The sequence below is a fragment of the Staurois parvus genome, unplaced genomic scaffold (genome assembly GCF_062004578.1).
Source record: "Staurois parvus isolate SC_StPar_1 unplaced genomic scaffold, SC_StPar_1.0 ptg000080l, whole genome shotgun sequence".
In the NCBI taxonomy this organism is placed as follows: domain Eukaryota; kingdom Metazoa; phylum Chordata; class Amphibia; order Anura; family Ranidae; genus Staurois; species Staurois parvus.
In genome coordinates this window covers 9990169-10011825 of record NW_028317876.1, presented here as the reverse complement: position 1 = coordinate 10011825, position 21657 = coordinate 9990169, and the positions used below count along the sequence as shown (strand labels likewise).

General features: G+C 38.3%; 1 protein-coding gene across 14 annotated transcripts in view; it reads left to right on the top strand.

Annotated features, from left to right (window-relative positions):
* The window catches only part of TENM3 (teneurin transmembrane protein 3), a 1391898-nt gene that overhangs the window by 1261274 nt on the left and 108967 nt on the right, over window positions 1-21657 (top strand). For all 14 annotated transcript variants that reach the window (XM_089669645.1, XM_089669651.1, XM_089669650.1 and 11 more), the window contains 2 exons: window positions 7781-7900; window positions 11564-11825. In XM_089669645.1, the coding sequence (XP_089525771.1) occupies window positions 7781-7900; window positions 11564-11825 (382 nt within the window). The remainder of the gene's footprint in view (window positions 1-7780; window positions 7901-11563; window positions 11826-21657) is intronic.

The window sequence follows — 21657 nt, the reverse complement described above, 5'->3', positions numbered from 1 at the left end:
TCTCCTCATTCCTCCCCCACCAAAGAAGAATCTTGGTCCAATTAGCAAGTCACTGTGGGCATGATTCCTCGACATGGGTTTTTAATTATTTTGGGATAGTCTAATCCCTGTTCTTCCAAGTGACTCAGGAACTGGCCATACTGGCTTGAATTTTTATTCTGCTGTAGCAGTCAGCAGGTACATAGCTAGTGATCCCAGAATGCTCTGCAAACCTTATTACAGAACACCGTGTGCCGTATTCAGGGGACTGCCAGCAAACAGTTACATTTCTTATTTTAAAATGGCAGGTGTAGCCTCAGCCAGGACACGTGTAATGCTGATTGATGGGTGAGGGTTAACACCAGTTAAGCAAGCCATAGTCGAGTCTAAAAAAACAAAAGTTCTGTTGACTGAAATACGAAAATAGCTCATACGATTGTGTCTTTTAGTTGTTCAGATTTTCTTAAAAAAACCAGCATATTGCATCAGGCACTCTTGATTGTGGCACAAATATCGTGTGTCGCAGCTGGCACACTAATGATGCGAAAAACGAATGATTCGATGATCAACATGAATTTCGTTCATTTTTCAATGCTTTCATAACAACACATTGGTTCATAAAGCTGTAAGTATTTTCCCATAGATAGGGTTCTTCTGTATTAATCAATTACTCAGAGCTCAACCCAAAAGAAGTATTGCCAGACCAAATTCATAAAGCATTTGTTTATTATCTCGTTATTTGGTTTACAGGCATAGTTAATCTTTACCAAATAAACTGCATAGTTAATCTTTACCAAATAAACTGCCTATGTAGATAAAGAATGTCTATAGATGAAAAGGAACTGTGTAGCTTTGACCAAAGTTGAATAAAGCCCTTGCTATAGGTGTATGCTTTTTACATACCTCATGAAGTCTGACTAGTCCAGATTGCACCCACCATCCTGCTTTGTTGCTAGGATGTTGTTAGGAGACTCCTAGCTGTTACTGCTCACCCCACCCTCACAGGAATGAACTATTTCTCTGACCCAAACCCCCCCCACATGCACTGCCACCTGGTGCAGTAGCTATGAGAGCTTGCGCCTGTGATGATGGGAGTGAACAGTAATAGTTGTGAGTTTCTTAGCAATGTCCTAGCAACAAGGCAGGAAAGGGAGATCCAATCTCTGGGAGTTATTCAGTCAGGCTTAATTAGGTACCTAAATGGCCTAAACCTATTATAAGGGCATTATCCAGCTTTGATCAAAGCTGCACAGTTTGTTTCTATCTACAGACATCTTTTATATGCATAGGCAGTTGTTTGGTAACGGTGAACTATGCCTTTAAGCTCTAAGTGATGTTCCTGGGTACCCATTGGAGGGTAGCCCTGGTTGCATGTGAACTGCCTAATGAGAGCCAGTAAGCTTTTTGAATGACTGTCTTCTTTACCTTTGCTACTGTATATTAATAGGCATTGAAGTCCAAGATTCTCTTGGATATATTCCTTCAGACATTCTATATTAATGACACCTGATGTCTAGGCCCAAACAGTCACCATATGCCATTGGTTCTTGCAGCATATCATTAAACAAAGCGTTGTGAGCTGAACATGTAACTTATGTGCTCTCAGTCATAGCCAAACATTAATGGGAAACCTGGGACCCCCAGCCATTGGAGCAAACTCTCTCCATATGTAACACTGATAGTTGCTCCTTTATGCAGCTATGTATTATCCATTGTTCTAGCAAGTGTCGGGACTATTTTATTTCTCATATACTCACAAAAACATTCAAATATAATCAGCCCGCAATATTTCTATAATTACAGTCCGTTTTGATTTTTAGGTGTTATTTTATTTCAAGCACCCTTGAAGTAATTGTGTATGCTACTTATTCAGTCCCTGGCTGCATTCCTCAGTCTATCTGCTCTTCACACATATTTTTCAAAGTCTGTTTGAACATTTCTTCCGATTTTGATTTCCATTGTTGCCTTCAACACATTTAGTTCCAGATGTCCTTGCAGCGCAATGTATTCCATTCTCAGCCTCTCCACCTAGCAAGGTGCTAATGACATCAGCCCGATGTATTCCAAATGAGAAAAGCAACAGTCTTTTAAAAAATCAACGACAAAGAACAGTGCAAAATCAATTCCAGAATACTTATGGAAATATCATTAACTAACATAAGAATGTGTTTACCTAAAGTTTTTCATTTATTTTTTTTAAAGAATGTAAATTGCAAAGAAAACATTTGTTATGAATCTGTGATTTCTTAATCAACCCGACTGGTATTTTATTAAAGCAGTAATGAAGTGAAATACTAGCAGTAAGCAAGAGCAGGTGCCTTGTGTCCTGCTGAGTAAAGGAAGATGATTTACACTAGAACTCCTGGGTCTAAGGTAATTTAACAGTATTAATGCAGTTAGGCACAGCAGTTGATTAAAAGTTGTTGCACAAATGTTCCTTATTGCCCCCTCTAAATCTTCTCCCTTCCTGTTCCCATCAGGTGTACCAATTGCTGCAAAATTAATTGGAAAGAATACTTTTCTCCATGCAAGTGCCAGATATTTGACACATCGAAAGCTTGGAGGTTTATACATTTGTGAGAGCTTTTATAGCTCCTGTAAATGAATGGACTAATCATTTAGTACCTTGCCTTTCATTAGGCAATATTAGACGTTTTAGTGGGAAATGATATTGTAGGCTTTATGTCTACAGCACTTGTATAAGTACAGTGAGTTCTCAATGACCATACTTCTCACCAAATGACAGGTCAGCTATTAGGTTTTGCATTAGAACCATTTACAGTAAGTGACCACAGGGCATATTATTATAAGTTAAAGTATCCTAGGGATTCAATAAAAGTTTGCTATTCTTAGCCACCATTTGCTATTTCAAGAAATTTCCAATTCATTAAAGATCTGTAATTGCTTTTAGAAATGGTTAATGGATATGGAAGCACTCAGTGTAAGAATTAGTGAATACTCCAGGTGTGAGCTGGCATACTTGTCAGATGCAAATACAGATGTAATTTGGGTGAAGAAAAAAAGTAGTGTATTTTGATGGTTTAGAGCGCAATTCCCTAATCACAATATCCAGAAATGACAGGTAAATTGCATTGGCACTTGACTAATAGCATTCACCAAGCTTTATTGGCCACATAAACGCACCTATTATTGGCCATGTAAACGCACCTATCAGTAACAGCATGAATAAATTCCTGACATGGCCCAACAAACACAAATATGATTTTTGCAGGCAAAGAAAAAAACATTGTGCCGTCTTATTATTAGTCCTTTAGCTGCAGGCAGGTGACTGTGCCCAGGCCTTAATAGTATACTTCAAAATTATGTTACCTGTTTTCTACAGTCCCCCAGTGATCAGTTTCTGAAACTCTTTTAATACTGGTCCTCATTTATATATATGTATTTGGATTTCTACATACAGGAAGATAACTTTTCTTCAGTCCCCCAGTGACCAGTTACTAAAACTGTTGTAACACTGGTCCTCATATATATATTTATGTAAAACATTAAAAATAAGTGCCTATATTGTTTAAAATCCAGTAATACATTGTCTCCCCCTGCGCTGCACATGCACAGTTGCTCCACATTTTTTGCGACTGTGCAGAAAATATAGAGGCTAATCTGCTGACAACCTAAAGATTTACTGCTGCTCAGGGGCTCTGGGCTTCAATAAAATTGCAGCTTCCAGCAAGAAGAAACAGGAACAATGATGGAGGCAATTTATAATACACACTAATTTCTGCATCACAATTGTTAATGTGGAATATATGTTTCTTGCTAAAGAACGTTATTTTTTATCAAGTAGTTATGGATAAAACTTTAGGGAGTGCTGAATAATGCTTTAGACATGCTTAAATGGATTTTTAGTGTAAATTGAGAGCCTTTAACATACTATAGGTTAGCTTCTTTAAATCCTAACTGCTTGCTATGTATCATAAATGACTACCATTTTTTAATAAAATACTTTTTTTTCAATCTATATCCTTTGTTTCATCTCAGTAATGCTGATCTCCTGCAGCTTCTTTGAAGCCACTGGCTGTCTACATAAATGTGCTCCAGTGATGGCTGTATGGCATTAGTAAACGCAGGTTTCCTGACAATGGTGGACCATGTATAATGCGTGTTGAAACGGCCACTTTTAGTCTTCATTAGAAGCCCATGTGAAGGGGTGACAAAAAAGTGCCTGAACAAGAATGATTGTGGCAGGTTCACCAGTTACTATTTTAACCATTTGCCGCCCGCCTTATGGCCGAATGGCAGGCGGCAAATGTCATCAGCGTTCCGGGTGGACGCCATATGGCGTCCTCCCACACATGCGCAGATTGCGCTCCTGCAGAGCGGCGCGATCTGTCACTGGCCGTGTACCTCGGACACGGCCGATGACAAATCTGAGTATCGGCCCCGTTGCCAGTACCATGTGACCTGCTGTGACCAATCACAGCAGATCACATGACAGTTGTATACAATGGATGGCTTCATTCATGCCATCCATTGTATACTACTGCCTAGCTATGAATGGTCACAGCTAATCACATGCACATGTCATATGATTAGCTGTGGCCAAATCACAGCTAAGCACAAAAAAAAAAACCTTGAATGAATCAATGTCATTCAGGTAAATGCTTGCTTATAGCAAAGTAATTCTTTGCTGTAAGCAAATTGTGTAAAAAAAAAATAAAAATACTGATCACTTCCCCAAAGTAGTACAATGTTACTATGGTAACATTGTACTACTTTGGTCATAGTGAAATATGAAAAAAAAATCTTAAAAAAAGAAAAAAAAAATAATAAAAAATAATAAAAAAATAAAAAAATATATAATTTTTTTTTTCATACTGTCACCAGTCAGTGTCCCTGATCACCGCCCTGCCAGTTATATGATGACACTGTACTGCACTGGTGACAATATGTAAAAAAAAATAGTGAAACTAATTTTTTTAATTTTTTCATTTTCCGAAAAATTATGATAAAAAAATACAACTTCAAAAAACTCGCCATGCCTCTTATGAAGTACGTCGGACTGTCTACTTTTCAAAAAGGGGTAATTTGGGGGATACCTGTACTGTTCTGACATTCTTGGACCTCAAGAAATTAGATTGGCTGTCAGTACTTCAGGATTGATCAATATTCAGATCTATACCATAGTTTGTGAACTCTATAACTTTCCTACAAACTAAAAAATACATCCTAATTTGGGTTATTTTCACTAAAGACATGTAGTAGAATACATCTCGGCCTAAATTTATGAAGAACAATTATTTATTTGCAAACTTTTGAAACAGAAACAAAGAAAAACTTTTTTTTTTCAAAATATTTGGTCTTTTTTTGTTAATTTAGCAAAAAATAAAAACCCCAGTGGTGATTAAATACCACCAAAAGAAAGCTCTAGTTGTGTGAAGAAAATGATAAAATTTTAGTTTGGGTACAGTGTTGTATGACCACGCAATTGTCATTTAAAGTGCGAGAGCCCTGAAACCTGAAAACTGGCCTGGGCAGGAAGGTGTAAAATTGCCCGGTATTGAATTGGTTAATAAAAGCTTCAGGCTCAAAACAATAAAAAATACTTTTAAAATTTACATGAAGATGTTAAGGCCTGTATAAAATTTGACTCATTGGGTTTCATATACTTTAATAAATCTGGCTTATTGCAACTTTTCTATGGTTCTCAGAGGTAGAAGCAGGGGGCTTATCTGTGTGGGAAATCCTGTATACACACTGTCAAAAACAATAGGTGCAGGCACCAGGATTTACATGATTGTGCCATCTATAGGCCATTTCATTGCAGTAAGTAGACGACCCCTGGATAAGGTATGAGTGGGTAATCTTACACATTAATTAGCATGCATACAGTTATCGTGGAGAAGTTGGAAGCTAGGTCCACTTTAAGATAGCAATGCTTCTTTTAAAATTGGTATTGAATCCAAGGGCAGAGGTTATAAAATAAAATTATAACTGTAAAATGTAGAAATGTACATTTAGGTTTACTGCTTCCCTGAAGGGGAATCTGAAGAAATGCTTTAACATATTCTGCTTAAAAGAACTGTAATATAGATGAAGTCTTTCAATCTTTAATGTATGTAGCTTCAGATGCAATGGTGTCCGTAGAATGAATTTCATCCAAAACGCTTTTTTTTTTTCTTGGCTAGGCTTTGGAAGCATAATACTTCTTTTTTTAATGCTCTTTCTGTCCCCATTGTTGAAATTTCATCTCACTTTCTCCCCCAGTGGCAGCCAGATGAGAAATCAGTGCAGTGACTGTCATTGAGACAGTAAAACACGCAGAAGTACTGACCCGTGTTCCTACTGGGGAGATTTCCAACCATTTCTTAACCAGACAGAAAGTGAGGAAAAATCTGCCCAATGGGGACACAGGCTGCAATACAAAGCCAACAAAGGTTCTATACCTACCTGCTATGCTTAAAGTGACATGCCTAAACAAAGTTTGACTAGAGTTGGAATTTAAAATGTCTATAAACCTCTAAAATGAAAAATGAACAAAGCATAGCCTTCTATAGTGTGCACCTTCCTTGATCTAAAGCACAAGTGTGAATTCTGTCTGCTGTCTTATTTCTCTACTATCTGCATGAGTCACTTCTGACATTCTTTGCTGACACCAGACAAGGGATAACCGGCAGCCTCAGCTGTGCATGTTTCCCTATGAGACTGTGTGTGTGTGTGGGGGGTGTCCTTTCCTTCCACTCAAGTCTCAAATTACACTCAGCTCTATGCTGTGCAGTGCGTGACATCAAATCCCCACCCCCACCTTCTGGGAGCTCAGAAATGCTGTGTAAACAGTGTGCTTTAGGAGGCTGTAGAGAAGGGAGGGCTGTAGATAATCAGATGAAATGTATGTAGGAAGATTTGATTCATTTCTGTGTTTCACCTGAGGTGAGTAACTTCAGAGGACAAAAGGGTTTACCACCACTTTAAAAGAAACCTGTACCGATGGACATATGGAGGGAGCCATGCACACATCCTTCTGAAAGTGCTGGCTGTCTCTGACTTCAATACTTTCTGAATCACTGGCTCTGAATGTGCATGCAGAAAGCATTGACACAGTAGAGTTCAATTCCTTTTTCTGTATACTTGTCCTGGCAGAGACTCAGAAAATACTAAAGACATTGGATCAGTTTGATAGCCAGTGAACTAGCATATTCAGAAGGAAGGGATAGTAGTGGCACCCTGGATATTTCTTGAGTACCAGTTTCTCTTAACCGATAAGCTACAAAAGGAATTTTCCCATTCAGAGATCCTGCAGGCAAGACTTTTTTTATATCTACCAATTTTCAAGAATAAAAATGGGAACTTAGGGACATTATACAACTGTCACAGTTAGATCCTTTGCCGATAGGATGCCCACAGTGCACACAGAAAATGGAAAGCATCAGATGGAATATATGAAGGAAAAACTTAATTGACTTACTGTATGAGCATGTAAGTGCATTTCTTTAAGATATTCAGGCAGGTTCAGTGATTTTCTGCCTTTTTTCAAATGCAAATGAAGGTCCGTTGTAAAAATTGAAGGCTTATATGCAGGGATATATTTCATCAGACCCTTCAGCTCCGAAGTAGAATATAAAAGGTTAATGCTGAAAAGGTTACTACTCCACCACAAGGATTTTATTGTGTTTTTCTGCTCTAGCTAGAGGTGCTCACCATTGGGCAGCTTTATGATGCGGGAACTTCACACTAAACCACCTAAGGTAGTGAAGCGGGGAATTATACCGTGAATCACCTCTCAGGAAGCAAGTGTATACATAACCTGAAGTCTTGTGTTCTCTTTCTCTCTCTCTGTCTGCAGCCTTGCATCTGTAATCCGAGGCCAGCTTCTCACAGCTGATGGAACACCACTCATTGGAGTCAATGTGTCATTTCTACATTACCCCAACTATGGATATACAATCACACGCCAGGATGGGATGTGAGTACATAAACCAAAAAATAACTGGGGGTGTACATAATAAAAGGCAAAAGGAAATGCCATATTTTATGACTCTGCTCTTTCCGTTTCAGCAAAGGTTTATTACAGAATTAATACAGATTGCAATAGCAGCCAGCAAAATGTAATATCTGTCTGTATTAAAATTGGCAAGATAAGGGTCCTACTATTGCTTTAAAAGAAATTTACAGAATTTTGAATGTTTTGTTCATTAAAAATGTAAATGAGATTCGTGTAATATAAATATTCTTATCAGTATGCATTGACAGTTTAAAAACCTTAAAGTGGTAGTAAACTTCTATTATAAACTTGTACCTACAGGTAAGCTTATAATAAGGCATATGTGTAGGTGCCATAAATACCTTGAAAATTTGCACCATTTAGAAGATATTCACGTCGGCAGCTAATGATGATGTCACCTGTGCATGCACAGTTGATCTGCATTCACGGCACAGAGAGAGAGCACCGTGCCACAATCATGATTCCTATGCACATGTGCGGGAGTGACATCATTACATCCTGCCCATTCAAATGGCCAGAGAGCACAAAAGTAGAAGGAAGACCGGGAGTAGATTGAAGAGCTAGGTGCAGTGACAGCTTGGCACTGGAGGGCTCTGTTTTAAAGGTACGTCTGTTTGTGATAATGTGCTAAAATGCAGTGCAGACTAGCACATTATGACATAACCCTGCACTTGCCCATTTAATAATATAATTGGTACTTTAAAGCTGAACGGCAGGCAAGCGCACAGTTGAAATACATATAAAAGAGCTGTTCACATGCCAAGGAAATGTATTTCTGTACAGTAAATCCTCAGGTTTACCCAGCCCTGGTTGGAGACCAGACTTTCCTCTACTGCAGGTAGGACATACAGCTTGCCCTCAGCCTGTGATTGGGCAGTGAAGAAGAAGCAGCAGATTGATGATTGACCATATGTTCCTTGTTGGGCCCTCACTTTCCCAGGCAGAATGTTCCTGTATTGGAAAATATAGGAGAATGACACCAAGTCAAATCCAGCTGCTCATATTAGTTGCATTAAAACATATAGTTTCTATTTTTTTCTGAAATCATTGCATTAATTTGTGTTTCTCTATATCTAGAGTCTAGAGTTCAACTTTAGTCTGTAATTACAATATTTATATACATGGAGCAGCCATATTTGCCCATTACACACTCAGGCTTTACTTCCTGCTTTGCAGCGCTACGCAATGGTTGTGCTTTACTGCCCATTTTCTCAATGCAAGTCTATAAATCAACAAACTAATTGAAAGCAATGACTTTCTTGTGCTGCTCATCTTATGTCAGCATTTAGATGGAGGTAGCTGTAATTGTTAGTTCAAGACGCAGGCTGTGCTACCTACTTTATAGCGCTGCAGAGTTTTTCTGCTTTACTTTACCCATTACTCCCTGCAACTCTATAATTTTCTCTCATCTGCTCAGGCTGTCTGATCACAATGCATGCTGTATGTGGCTCATTTATTTGATTTTAGCACTTGTTCAGCAGTGATGGTAACTTCCATGTAAAAATAACCAATAGAAGTAGGTTCTGTGAATGAATATAGTCATCAAAATATGAAAAGGCAAGCAAGCAAAAGGTGAAATCAAATAAAATAGTGCTTGCAGGCAGGCATTACAATAATAACTCTATATATGTATTCATTGAAAATACACTATAATAATATGGAGGAAAATGCATTCATATATATATTGTATGTCACTGTACCATGTTCAGTGATTCAGGAGAGGTTGATGTAGATGTCAGCGCTGGCCAAACTATTATGGGTATGCGATGTGAAGCTGCTTGTAGGACCTTGAGGATATATGGTGACAGGTGATTTCAATGACTCTGTCCAATAGATAATATGCAGGTCATCTGATTTACACAAAAAAGACAATGTAACAGAGACCAGCATGATGACCTTATCAGAGATGATATCCAGATATGTCCACCTGTATCCTTTGCCATAACATGACAGTGTTGCAAACTGATAACCATTAGGATTAATAGCTAATCATTTTACAGTGTCATAGTTAAGAATTATTAAATAACAACTAGCTTTATGCATATTGCCAGCCTTTACTAAGATTTACAACCTGTAGTTTAAAAATAATAAAGTAAAGCAGCCAAAAATAAAAACATACTGTATATCTCAATAGATATTTCACCATGGATCTTACTCGGCCAGTAGTAGATGATTCACAAAAAATATCCCATATTCCCTGGTAAATCAAAAGTGTAACAGTAAAAGTATAACAATACCCATTTTTAAGCAAAAATGACTAAGCCCTGGTTCACACTAGCCGGCACACTGCGAGCTGGTTGTAGGTGCAGGAATAGCACCTATTCCCATACTGCACCTGCATTGCGTTTCTCTTGAAAGACGCTTAGGAGTGCCATTCATTCTGAATTGCATCCCCATGTCTCTCATCCCACAGCGTGATCGCAGGTGCGGGAACTGCACAGAAACCGCATGGTCAAAAACAGCATGTGGTTTCCCTGCGAATGCGTTTTAGAAAAGGTGCATGCACATTTTCCTTGCGTGAAATGCAGGCACAGCAGCCCATTCAAATGAATGGACTGCCATGTCTGCGCAAACGCGGGCCACACGGCCCACACTAGTGTGAACCGAGCCGTAAACTGGACATAAACATCATTTAAAAATGTGCTATAGGGTCCTGTGGAAATAAACAATTATATTAAAAAATTCACCATGTTGGGTAATACTTCTAAAGTTGCCCATACTAGTGCTAATAAACTGTGAAAAATTACAGACATTACTAATGTGCATGTCCAATTTTTAGTTGAGTTTGCTTAATAAAACATATTGTTATACTTTTCATTTACCACTGAATACTAAATCCATTTATGTGACTTGACATATACTTCATTAGGATTCCTAGTACAGGTAAGAATGAAGAGGGTCAACTGGAAGATGAAAGATTGATGTGTGATAAAGTAAATATGTATACATAGGTATTTGTTCTCACTTTATGCCACAATTACATTCCTGCACTCTACATAATTATGTGTCACATTTTGATACATGTCTTGAGTTTAGCATTGTTAGGGCTGCAAGTGCTGTACATGATTTAGAACATAGGCTGATTCTTGATAATAATTGTAAGTCTTGCCCCCAGGCTGCATTACGGTCTCCTGGTTCTTGTTTATTCCTGGCATCTCTCCGGTTTTGCAGACGTAATCTTCGTAATCTTTATATCCTGGGTATAACCGTCCCACATCGCTTTCCTCTCTTATGTCTCTAGGCTGGAGCTAAGATGATATAAGCAGATAAGCACTAAATTAGAAAATGCGCCGTGATGCTTGTGGTTCTGGGAGCCCTCTACCAGATGTGATGGAATGAAGTTGGGCCATTGTAGTCTGCAAACTGCATGTTCAGGTTGATTTTCATGTTGATACAATAGAGGTTATCATATACAGCAAATAAATCAATATTCTTTAAACCCAGCAGAGCTGTTTGGGCTTTGCTGTGTAGCGTTTCCTATTATTACAAGCTCGGCATCTGCTGGCATAGTACCATCACTGCTTCTTTTCATTTGGAACACACGGGGGCTAACCAGAGCTTGTTAGTATTAGATTCCACTATTTTATTTTATCACGTCTTTTTTTTCTCCTTGTGTCTGTTCAGGTTTGATCTGGTTGCGAATGGAGGTGCATCTCTTACGCTTATGTTTGAAAGGGCTCCGTTTCTGACACAATATCACACAGTTTGGATTCCATGGAATGTATTTTATGTGATGGACACCTTGGTAATGAAGAAGGAGGAGAATGACATCCCTAGTTGTGACCTGAGTGGGTTTGTCCGGCCGAACCCAGTCATAGTATCATCTCCTTTGTCAACATTTTTCAGATCCTCTCCTGAAGACAGCCCCATAATTCCTGAGACACAGGTATTTCTCTACTCTGTTTAACCTAATCCTGTTGTACTGCATTTGCTATATGTGACAGTATACTTGGTACCTGTGCAAGCAGAGTGAAAGCTTTGTCACACATTCACCACAATCATAAAGTGAATCAGTACTGTATAGGTCATCCTATGCCTCAAAGACCCTATTTACTTATGACAGACAGTACTGCACATATACAGAAAAGTTATGCATGTTGTGAAGGAAACCCTCTCTCCTCAGCCACATTAGGCTCTTTGCACACTAGCGTTTTTTTCTGCTCCTAGAAGCTAAATAGTGTTATCCTATGTGTTCATGCACATTACTTTAGGCTATTAGCTAGTTTTGAGATTCACCGTCCAGGAGCAGAAAAAAAAATGTTTTATAGTTTTTTGGAGTGTTTTTCTAACAGAAAACTAAAAAAAAACTAAAAGCTAAATGCTCCTAAATGCTACTAAAACACTCCTAACAGCTTTTTTCAAATAAAATGCTAATGCCCCTAAACACTCCTGTACACTTCTAAATGATACTAAAACAATACTAAAAACATTATTACAAGCGTTTTTTTACCCAGCAATTTTTCAAGCATTTTTTGAGCTTAAAAAAAAAAAACACTAGTGTGCATGGAGCCTTACCCTTACAACTATCAGGAACAACAATGTATTTGAAAATGTACACAATTTCAGATTATGTCCTTTAATTGCTGCAGCAGTAAATATTCTAAATAAAAGGCAGTGCAAACAAATTTTATAAAAAAGAAAGTCCAAATAAAAGTCATGTTTCAAAAAAAACTTACCACAAAAATTATGATTCCCAACGTGCTCACATCATCTGTAGTGGTTCAAATTTTCACCCACACTCACCCAATCAGGTGATTTCTCAGGTTGATAATAGCTTTAGGAATCAGAGACACATTTTGGAGGTGGCATGAGATCTCCACAGTTATATATCACTAAGCGAATCTCCAATATCTTCAATATCTTTCTAAACAATCCCTCTCAGGTGGATGAAAAAAGAAAAAGAGGAAAAGAAAAAACAAATCATGTAATACTGCATAAACTAAAAAAACAACTAATGTTCATCATTACACTCACATTTAAAAAATTGATCACAAGCTTAGATGGACATGAAACGACCCCCAGCAATCCTTCCTTGGTGACCTGCAAACTCTCGCTCATGGGTGGATGGTGGATGCAAAGAAAAAGAGGGGGGGGGGGAGCCAAATAGCGTAATACTGTGTAAAGCCTTTATTACAAAAAATGCCTATACTGCACTCACATTTTATAAGAATAAAACAAGCCTTTAGTGAATAAAACTCCTTGGAGGAGGGGCGAAACGCATTGACAACATTTCCGGTTTTCGGTGACCTCATGTCCGGTGAGTGGAACGCATTGCACAGCCATATTTGATGTGGGCAAGATAGACAAATCTCCCTGCTTGCTGCCAGTTCATTTCTTTCCATGCTACTATGATTATTGTATATGCCACAATGGATTTTCTGCTTGTCTAATAAGGTTTATTGTTCGGCAGAAATGCCTTGCATGCAATGTATAATTGGTGTTCAAAATCTGTTGCCATAGCTAGGCCTCATTTAACTACAGATAGATTATTTTTGTCCTTCTAGTCAGTGAACTTAAAGGCTAAGTTTGCCTTAAAAAAAAAAAAAATGTACATTATTTTGCAGGTAAAAAAGTTTGCATTTACTTTTACTTTTTTTTTTTTTGTTAGTATCCTAGAAAGCATTGCACCAGCAATCAGCAGATCACTGTTGCTATGCAGGGCTTCTGCAGACTGTCGGTGTAAGCTGTCTGCTCATACATCGTATGGGCAGACAGTTTCACACTGACAGGAAGAATCAATAAACTACCTAGAGCACTCAACAGTGCCGTGTCAGTTCATTGAGAACTATAAGCTGATAGCTGCAAAGGACGTGAATGAATGATGTAGCCGTATGTGCGGAACCTCTCATGGCCAAGCTCTTTTCAAAAAGTGACACCTAGTACGGGGAACTTCACCATGTATTGTTGTCACAAAGAAGCAGTGGATCACCGAGCGGCTGCAGGAGTGGGAACATATTACATGTTCCAACCTAAAAGCTGGTGAAACATGTAACATGTTCCCGAAGATGAACTTATCCTTTAAAGAGAAACATCACCCCTAATATTTATTAATCCCAGTTTACCTTGCGGGGTTATACCTAATAAACATGCTCACAATCCCAATATATCCAGTGTTGCTCTGTTTAAAACTCCTCTCCACTGCTGCACACCCAGTCTTTCAATGCCATCATCCTCTCCTATCTCATCTGGAGTTGGCTGCCTTGACCTGGTTTTTGCAGCTGGCCCCTGATGATGCACCGTGATGTATGGGTATATGCTGTAGATTGCCCTGAAACCTCCTGGAATTCATATCATGTACAAGAGGGTGTAGGCAGCTATGGGTAAGTCATTCTCATCTAGTCAAGAAATACAAAGGGTGTGGCTGGTTAAATTAAAAACAGATATTTATAAAACATATAAATCTGTGATTGTGAGAAAAGAGGGGGAGAGGTGGAGTATTATAGAAAGTGTAAAAAAAGGTTGAAGGGCCATAAAGGAGACACATTTTGAACCTGTGTTGAGGTTGTTTTGTTTGCTTAAAAAGGGTTTTGCATTCTCCTATGGGAAGCAGGTCAGAAAGACATTAACTGCAGGTCAGATGCACCTATCAATATGATCTGGATGATCTCAGAAGAGTCACAAACTAATGCCATCTATTGCTGAAATGTCTTTAGCTGCAGTGCTTTTTTACAGTACTTATAAAATGATGGTGATATCATCTGATATAAACCATCTTGATGCCTTTATATAGTAAATGGACAGTATAATGTAGCGAATTGTTTATGATCAATCCCAGAATGGTTGAGGACTTTAAGCAAAGCTACACAGGACTCTCACAGTCATGTCTGCACATTACAACATTTCTCCATCACAGGTCTTGATGAACCTCTTGTACCTTAGCCCTATTGACCTCAAATGTTTTACAGTATATGTTGATTTATAGACAATATGTGATTCTGCAACAGTGCCAACAATAACTTCCCACGTAAGCTTACACATGGACGCACTTAGCATACGTATAACATTATTTTGGTTTTTGAAGCCTGTGAAACAAATATTTTGGAGATCTTTCGGCTATTTTATTAACATTTTTTTCTTTTAAAAGCTGTAATGTCTGCATGGAACTTTTGACAGACATTATATGTAGTCTCTGGCTCTTGTACCCCCAGTACCTGTGTAAATATAATCTACCTTCACACTGTGTTAGTCCTAGACTATTCACTAGGATGCTTTCCAAGTGAAATCCAGCTTTATATTAGTGAATACTGTCATGTGACTTGAATAAACCAATTATAAGGAAGAGACTGTGAACAAGCACTTGCAATCAGCATGCTTGACTGCACATAAAGTGAACCCTGTCTGTGAGCAATCTTTTATTCCATTTTGCCAGCAGATCACAGCCATGAAATGAAAAGCTATTATTTTTTTTCAAAGATACTTTAAACATTAAAAATACTGCACAGGGAAAAAGACTACAGAAATGTATAGCTGCAGACTATATCATTCAAGTTATATCTGTCCTCGGGATAATAGACTTAACCCATGAAAGCTATAGTTTACCTTCAAAGTATATACTTATTTATAATGTAATTTGCTACTAAAGTGCATACATTCGCAGTTGTTAGGATTCATACCATCAGAACCCAACTATGTCCTATCTTAAAGTGTATCCGCAACCAAAACTTTTTTTTTGTCAGTTTTGGAATGAGTGGTGAGGGATTAGTTCTGTCTAAAGCCCCTTTAAAGAGATTTAAAAACAGCAACACAGAAAGAATTAGAAATGTTTGAACAGTGTCTGTCAGATTTTTATTGTTGTCTGTTTCCCTGTTTCCATCACTTTCTGGCTAATAAGATACAGTGCCTGGAAAAAAGTATTCATACCTCTTGAAATTTTCCACATTTTTTCATGTTACAACCAAAAATGTAAATGTATTTTATTGGGATTTTATGTGATAGACCAACACAAAGTGGCATATAATTGTGAAGTGGAAAGAAAATGATAAATGGTTTTCAAAATGTTTTACAAATAAATATCTGGAAAGCATGGCATGCATTTGTATTCAGCCCCCTGAATACCAGTTGCCTTCAGAAGTCACCTAATTAGTAAATATAGTCCACCTGTGTGTTATTTAATCTCAGTATAAATACAGCTGATCTGTAGAGAACATTAGTGAACAAACAGCATCATGAAGGCCAAGGAACACACCAGACAGGTCAGGGATAACGTTGTGGATAAGTTTAAAGCAGGGTAAGGCTATAAAAAAATATACTGAGGTTCGAACATCTCACAGAGCACTGTTCAATCTATCATCCGAAAATGGAAAGAGTATGGCACAACTGCAAACCTACCAAGACATGGCTTCAGGTGGGAGAATCTGTCCACAGGGCAACTATTAGTCGTGCACTCCACAAATCTGGCCTTTATGGAGTGACAAGAAGAAAGCCATTGTATAAAAGAAAGCCATAAGAAGTCCAGTTTGCAGTATTAAAAAAATGGGGGGGACACATCAAACGTGCAAGTAGGTGCTCTGGTCAGATGAGACCAAAATTTAACTTTTTGGCCTAAAAGCAAAACGCTCTGTATGTCAGAAAACTAACACTGCACATCACCCTGAACACACCATCCAATCCAAGAAACATGGTGGTGGCAGCATCATATTGTGGGGATTCTTTTCTTCAGCAGGGACAGGAAAGTTGGTCAGAGTTGATGGGAAGATGGATAGAGCCACATTCAGGGCAATCTTAGAAGAAAACCTGTTTGAGTCTGCAGAAGACTGGGGTGGAGGTTCACCTTCCAGCAGGACAACAACTCTAAACATACAGCCAGGGCTACAATGGAATGGTTTAGATCAAAGCATATTCATGTGTTAGAATGGCCCAGTCAAGGTCCAGACCTAAATCCAATTGAGAATCTGTGGCAAGAATTGAAAATTGCTGTTCACAGACGCTCTCCATCCAATCTGACAGATCTTGAGCTATTTTGCAAAGAAGAATGGGCAAACATTTCACTCTCTAGATGTGCAAAGCTGGTAGAGACATCCCCAAAAAGACCTGCAGCTGTAATTGCAGTGAAAGGTGGTTCTACAAAGTACTGGCTCAGTGGGGCTGAAGACAAATGCACTCCACACTTTTGAGATATTTAGTTGTAAAAAATGTTGAAAACCATTTATCGTTTTCCTTCCACTTCACAATTATGTGTCACTTTGTGTTGGTCTATCACATAAAATCCCAATATAATACATTTTAATTTTTGGTTGTAACATGACAAAAATGTGGAAAATTTCAAGGGGTATAAATACTTTTTCCTGTATCAGGGAAATACCACTAATGGAGCCCTGGGCCCTGATCAGGGGTTTCTAAACAGTTCCCACTGTATCAAAAACTATAAAAAAATGTTTTGTCTATTGATAGACTTTAGAAGTGCCATCTCTTTCCACCCAACCCAAATCTTGATGATTAACATTTAACTATGTTACAAATAAGCATGGAGCACTATATTTTGTTTGTAGCCTGGATGAAATGTGTTCAGATTTGGGGCACAAGTGAGCTTGGCAGCATTTAGCTGTGAAGTGCAAATCTACACTTCAGTGGCACTCTGGGACTGGCAGATGCTGGTCACTGATTGCTGCCAATCTCTAGTATAACGTATTACACATTGTATAATATTGTTGTAGCATTTGTTTTTCAGTGTAGAGTAATGTAATTTAAAGGATATTTTCACTTTCAATGAAGTTGTCCTTAAACAAATCCCGACAACCCTCTAAGTGCAGCCCACTTTAAATAGTACCTACCTAACTCCATGATCCACCAATCTTTATTCTGGCCGACTCATTTTCATACTGTGCATGGGCTCTGCAACCTCATTCATTCATATGGGTAAGCCATACTCCAAGGGAATACTGGAAGGTGGCATGAGTATGGCTTACCCACAAAATGAATGGTTGCCCATGAACATCTTCAAGATGTGCCAGTCAGGCCATATCAGAGAAAAGATCAGTTGATAGAGGCTAAAGGCAGCTATTATTCCAGATGGACTGCAATCAAGGTGATGGGAGATTCATCAAAGGACAACTTCATCAAATAAGAAGATGTCCTCTAAATTAAATTTTCAATTACCATGTTATTTTGGACTGCACAGACCACAATGTGAAGCAAATAATGTGAGATTCTACTTACATGTACATATAGGGCTATAATATAGGGCTATATTTATCAATGTTTTCACCCAAGATTTACGCTAGATTTCAAACACGATTTATCCATTTTACCATAAGTGGTTAGCACTTCCGCCTGGCAGCAGTGGGGTCATAGGTTCGATTCCCAACCACGGCACCACCTGCCTGGAGTTTGCATGTTCTCCCTGTGCCTGCGTGGGTTTCCGCCGGGTACTCCGGTTTCCTTCTACACTCCAAAGACATGCTGGTAGGTTAATTGGATCCTGTCTAAATTGTCCCTAGTATGTGTATGTATGAATGTGAGTTAGGGGACCTTAGATTGTATGCCCCTTGAGGGTTAGGGACTGATGTGAATGTACAATATATATGTGAAAGCGCTTCGTAAATGGACGGCGCTATATAAGTACCTGAAATAAATAATAAATAAATAAATAAGACTCTATTAGAAAAAATGGATAAAAGTTGGGTGAAATTCTGGGTGAGATCATTGATTACTAGAGCCAGTAGTCTCTGTGGCCCTTCATTCCTTCTAACACCTATTGCTATTAAAATACTTTACTGATGAGATGAGAAAAGAAAACAAGAGCAAAAAAAGTGGAATTGCTCTGGTTCCTTCTCTTTGCTTTGCTTCTGTAAGGATTAACTAGTGAATGTCTTATAGTGAATACAATCTTGAATGTGCAGGAAACAAAGGAATTTAGGATCCATGCGCACTGAGCTTAAAAAATGCTATTTCTACAGGAGTTTTGCATTCTTTTTTTTCTCCGGCCTGTAGAAGCAGCTCAATGTTGTCCTATGTGTGCATGCACATTAGGGAGTTTAGAGACAGAAAAAATCATAAGTAAACTTTTTAAAGGAGATTTCAGGCAGAAAAAAAACGCTAAATGCGCATAAGTGTGCATAAATGCGCATAAACGCGGCATTTAGGAATGTTCTGCATTTTTTAGTGTACATTGAAAAATGAGCAAAGTGGAATATTTTGGAAAAAAATGCTTATAAAAGCAAATGTCCATAACCTCTCCTAAACTGCAGTACAGGCTACTTACAAGCATTTTTTCATACCGCTTTTTAGGTTCGGGCATTATATTTTGCTCTTAGTGTGCATGGACCCTTAAAGAGCTGTTTGTTTTAATAGTTTAACTGCAGTAATGAGTTACTGCAGTTAAACTGCACAGATAACAGGGCATTTAATGTCATGCTTCTGATCTTAGACTGGGTTCACACTAATGCGGTGCAGGACATCGCATGTAATTCGCACAGGAAGCACATCGAGGTGAGGTGGAATTTGAGCCATACCTTTTGTATGGCTCATATTGCATCGCATCCACATCAAAAAGGCACAGGACACTTTTTTTTTACCCACACCTGAATCGCATTGCAGGGGTGTTCTCACACATGTTTTGCGATCTGTTTCGGGGTGTCATTAATTTAACATTGATACCCACACCAGATTGCATGAACGCCATGTGATTGCAATGTGGTGCAGGAAACGCACAGGATTTGCAGTGTTTCCCGCACCGCATCAATGTGAACCCTGTCTTATAATGCCTTGTCAAATTCAGTCTATGTAACTTAGCATTCAAAACTCAGGGCAATACTGCCAAACATGTACATTTTTGTAAATATGTTGTAAATGCTCATAGGCTTCAAGAGGAGATGGGGTTCATAATTCATTCTTCTCAGCAATGCCAGAAACCTGAGCCATGGCTCCTTCTCTAGGCATGAGGACACCTACTGAGACATTAAATACACTGTATTTGTGATTCTATTGCAAAAGGTGTCACAGCAGGTAGGTTATTGTTAAGGGGCTCACAAAGGGACCCGCATGTTCTGTTTAATAAATCCCCATTCTGACAATAGAAGTCACGTTTTGTGGTATGGTAGCAAAGTCTGTGATTCTTTCATTATTTCAGTGCCAGCTTCACCAAACTTTAACTCAGTGGTCAATTGTTTATATTCCCAGTAGACAAAAGAAAATGGGGAAACTGGCTTTTGTAATTATGTTTTTGAAACAACTGTAGGAGAAACCTGCAGATTACAGGCAGCTGTTTTATTTAAGATCCGGCAGTGAGATGAAAACCTGACAAATGAAAATGCTGGGTAATAAAATGTGAGAATGACATAGGAAAGCAAAGTCTCTCTGCCAAAATATTCCAATAAAAAGGAATGTTTGAAAGCTCTCCCATGGGAACCCTTCCGAGTTCTTATTTTCTGCACTTGGCTATGCATATCAAATGAGCAGTGCTTGGTGGCTTAGCAACTATAAATGCTAGTCTTCTTTGTGTAGGAATCTTATTATAGATTGTAATCCTGTCATTTCGACTCGAAGTGAAATAAAGGTGATTGCGTTAGTTGCCAGATCTGAGTAAGTAAAAGTCTGAAATCTCCATGACTAATGACTGCACAGAACCTTCAATCATCAGACTGTAGTTAAAATGTCTGTCAGTTTCCCATTTGGAAAAGCCAAACCCTTTTGCAACAGAGCAGCGATAACGGAGCGAGCAATGTGTGGGAGCCTTTTATGTATCCTCAACATGAAAAGAAAAACAATAAAGGACTGAGTCAAGCCTGATAATATAACCAACACATATATCACGTGCCTTGGAACCTCATCAAAACCGACAGCTTTATAGATGAGATAAGTTGTTCAGTAAGCTAAAACCATTTGGCATAATTTACAGTGATGCGTCATGCCAGTTATTTACCTGATATTGAAAATGCTGCATGAAGTGCTTGCTGAACAAAACACCCATTGAAAGGAGCATACATTTCTTCAAAACGTGTCATATTCACCAAAATATTTTGAAGGTTATAGGCATATTATTGGTAAATATACTTAATGAACAAAGGTATACTTTCAAAATAATGTTGAATAAAGAAATGTATGTTTTACATTTAGAATATTTTTCAGCTAATTCGCTTAATAGTTTTTAATTTCCTAAAGTAGAACTACAGGCAAAACTTTTTTTCTTACATTTTAAGTAAGTGACTCTTCTGACCCCTGTCAGATTTTTTTTTCTTGTCAGCTGTGTCCCTTCACTTTCTGTCCCATAGCCAAAACCAGAAGTGAGAGGAAATCCTTGCAAATTAAGGGAATCCATTGGGGCCCCCCAGGCCACCAGAACTAGTGTCCCCATTTGAAGATTTCCCCTCTATTAACTTGGATTTTCTCTTTATTTTCACTTTTCATGATAATGTAAACAGGACAAATAGGGTCAATCTCCCTGACAGCAATAAAAACCTGACAGGTGATCAGTTAGGTACATTTGGTTACTAGTATCTTTGCACTTTACTTAATGTTTGCACTAATATTTTGCACAGTTCTGATTCTGCTAGTTGAACTAAGGTTTATGAGAAAATAGCCAATGCTTTGCTTTCCAAGCTAAGTATAATACATATACTCACATTTCTTTCCCCCATATAGTCTTAGGAAACCTGGATAAACATTTATTTTTTATAGGAGAATCTTCTATTTCTTCTAAGTTAATCAAAGAAAATGTTTACAGCAAATTACATTTTATTGATCAGCTCAGTGGGTCACTGGTTAACGCTTTGGGCTTGTAG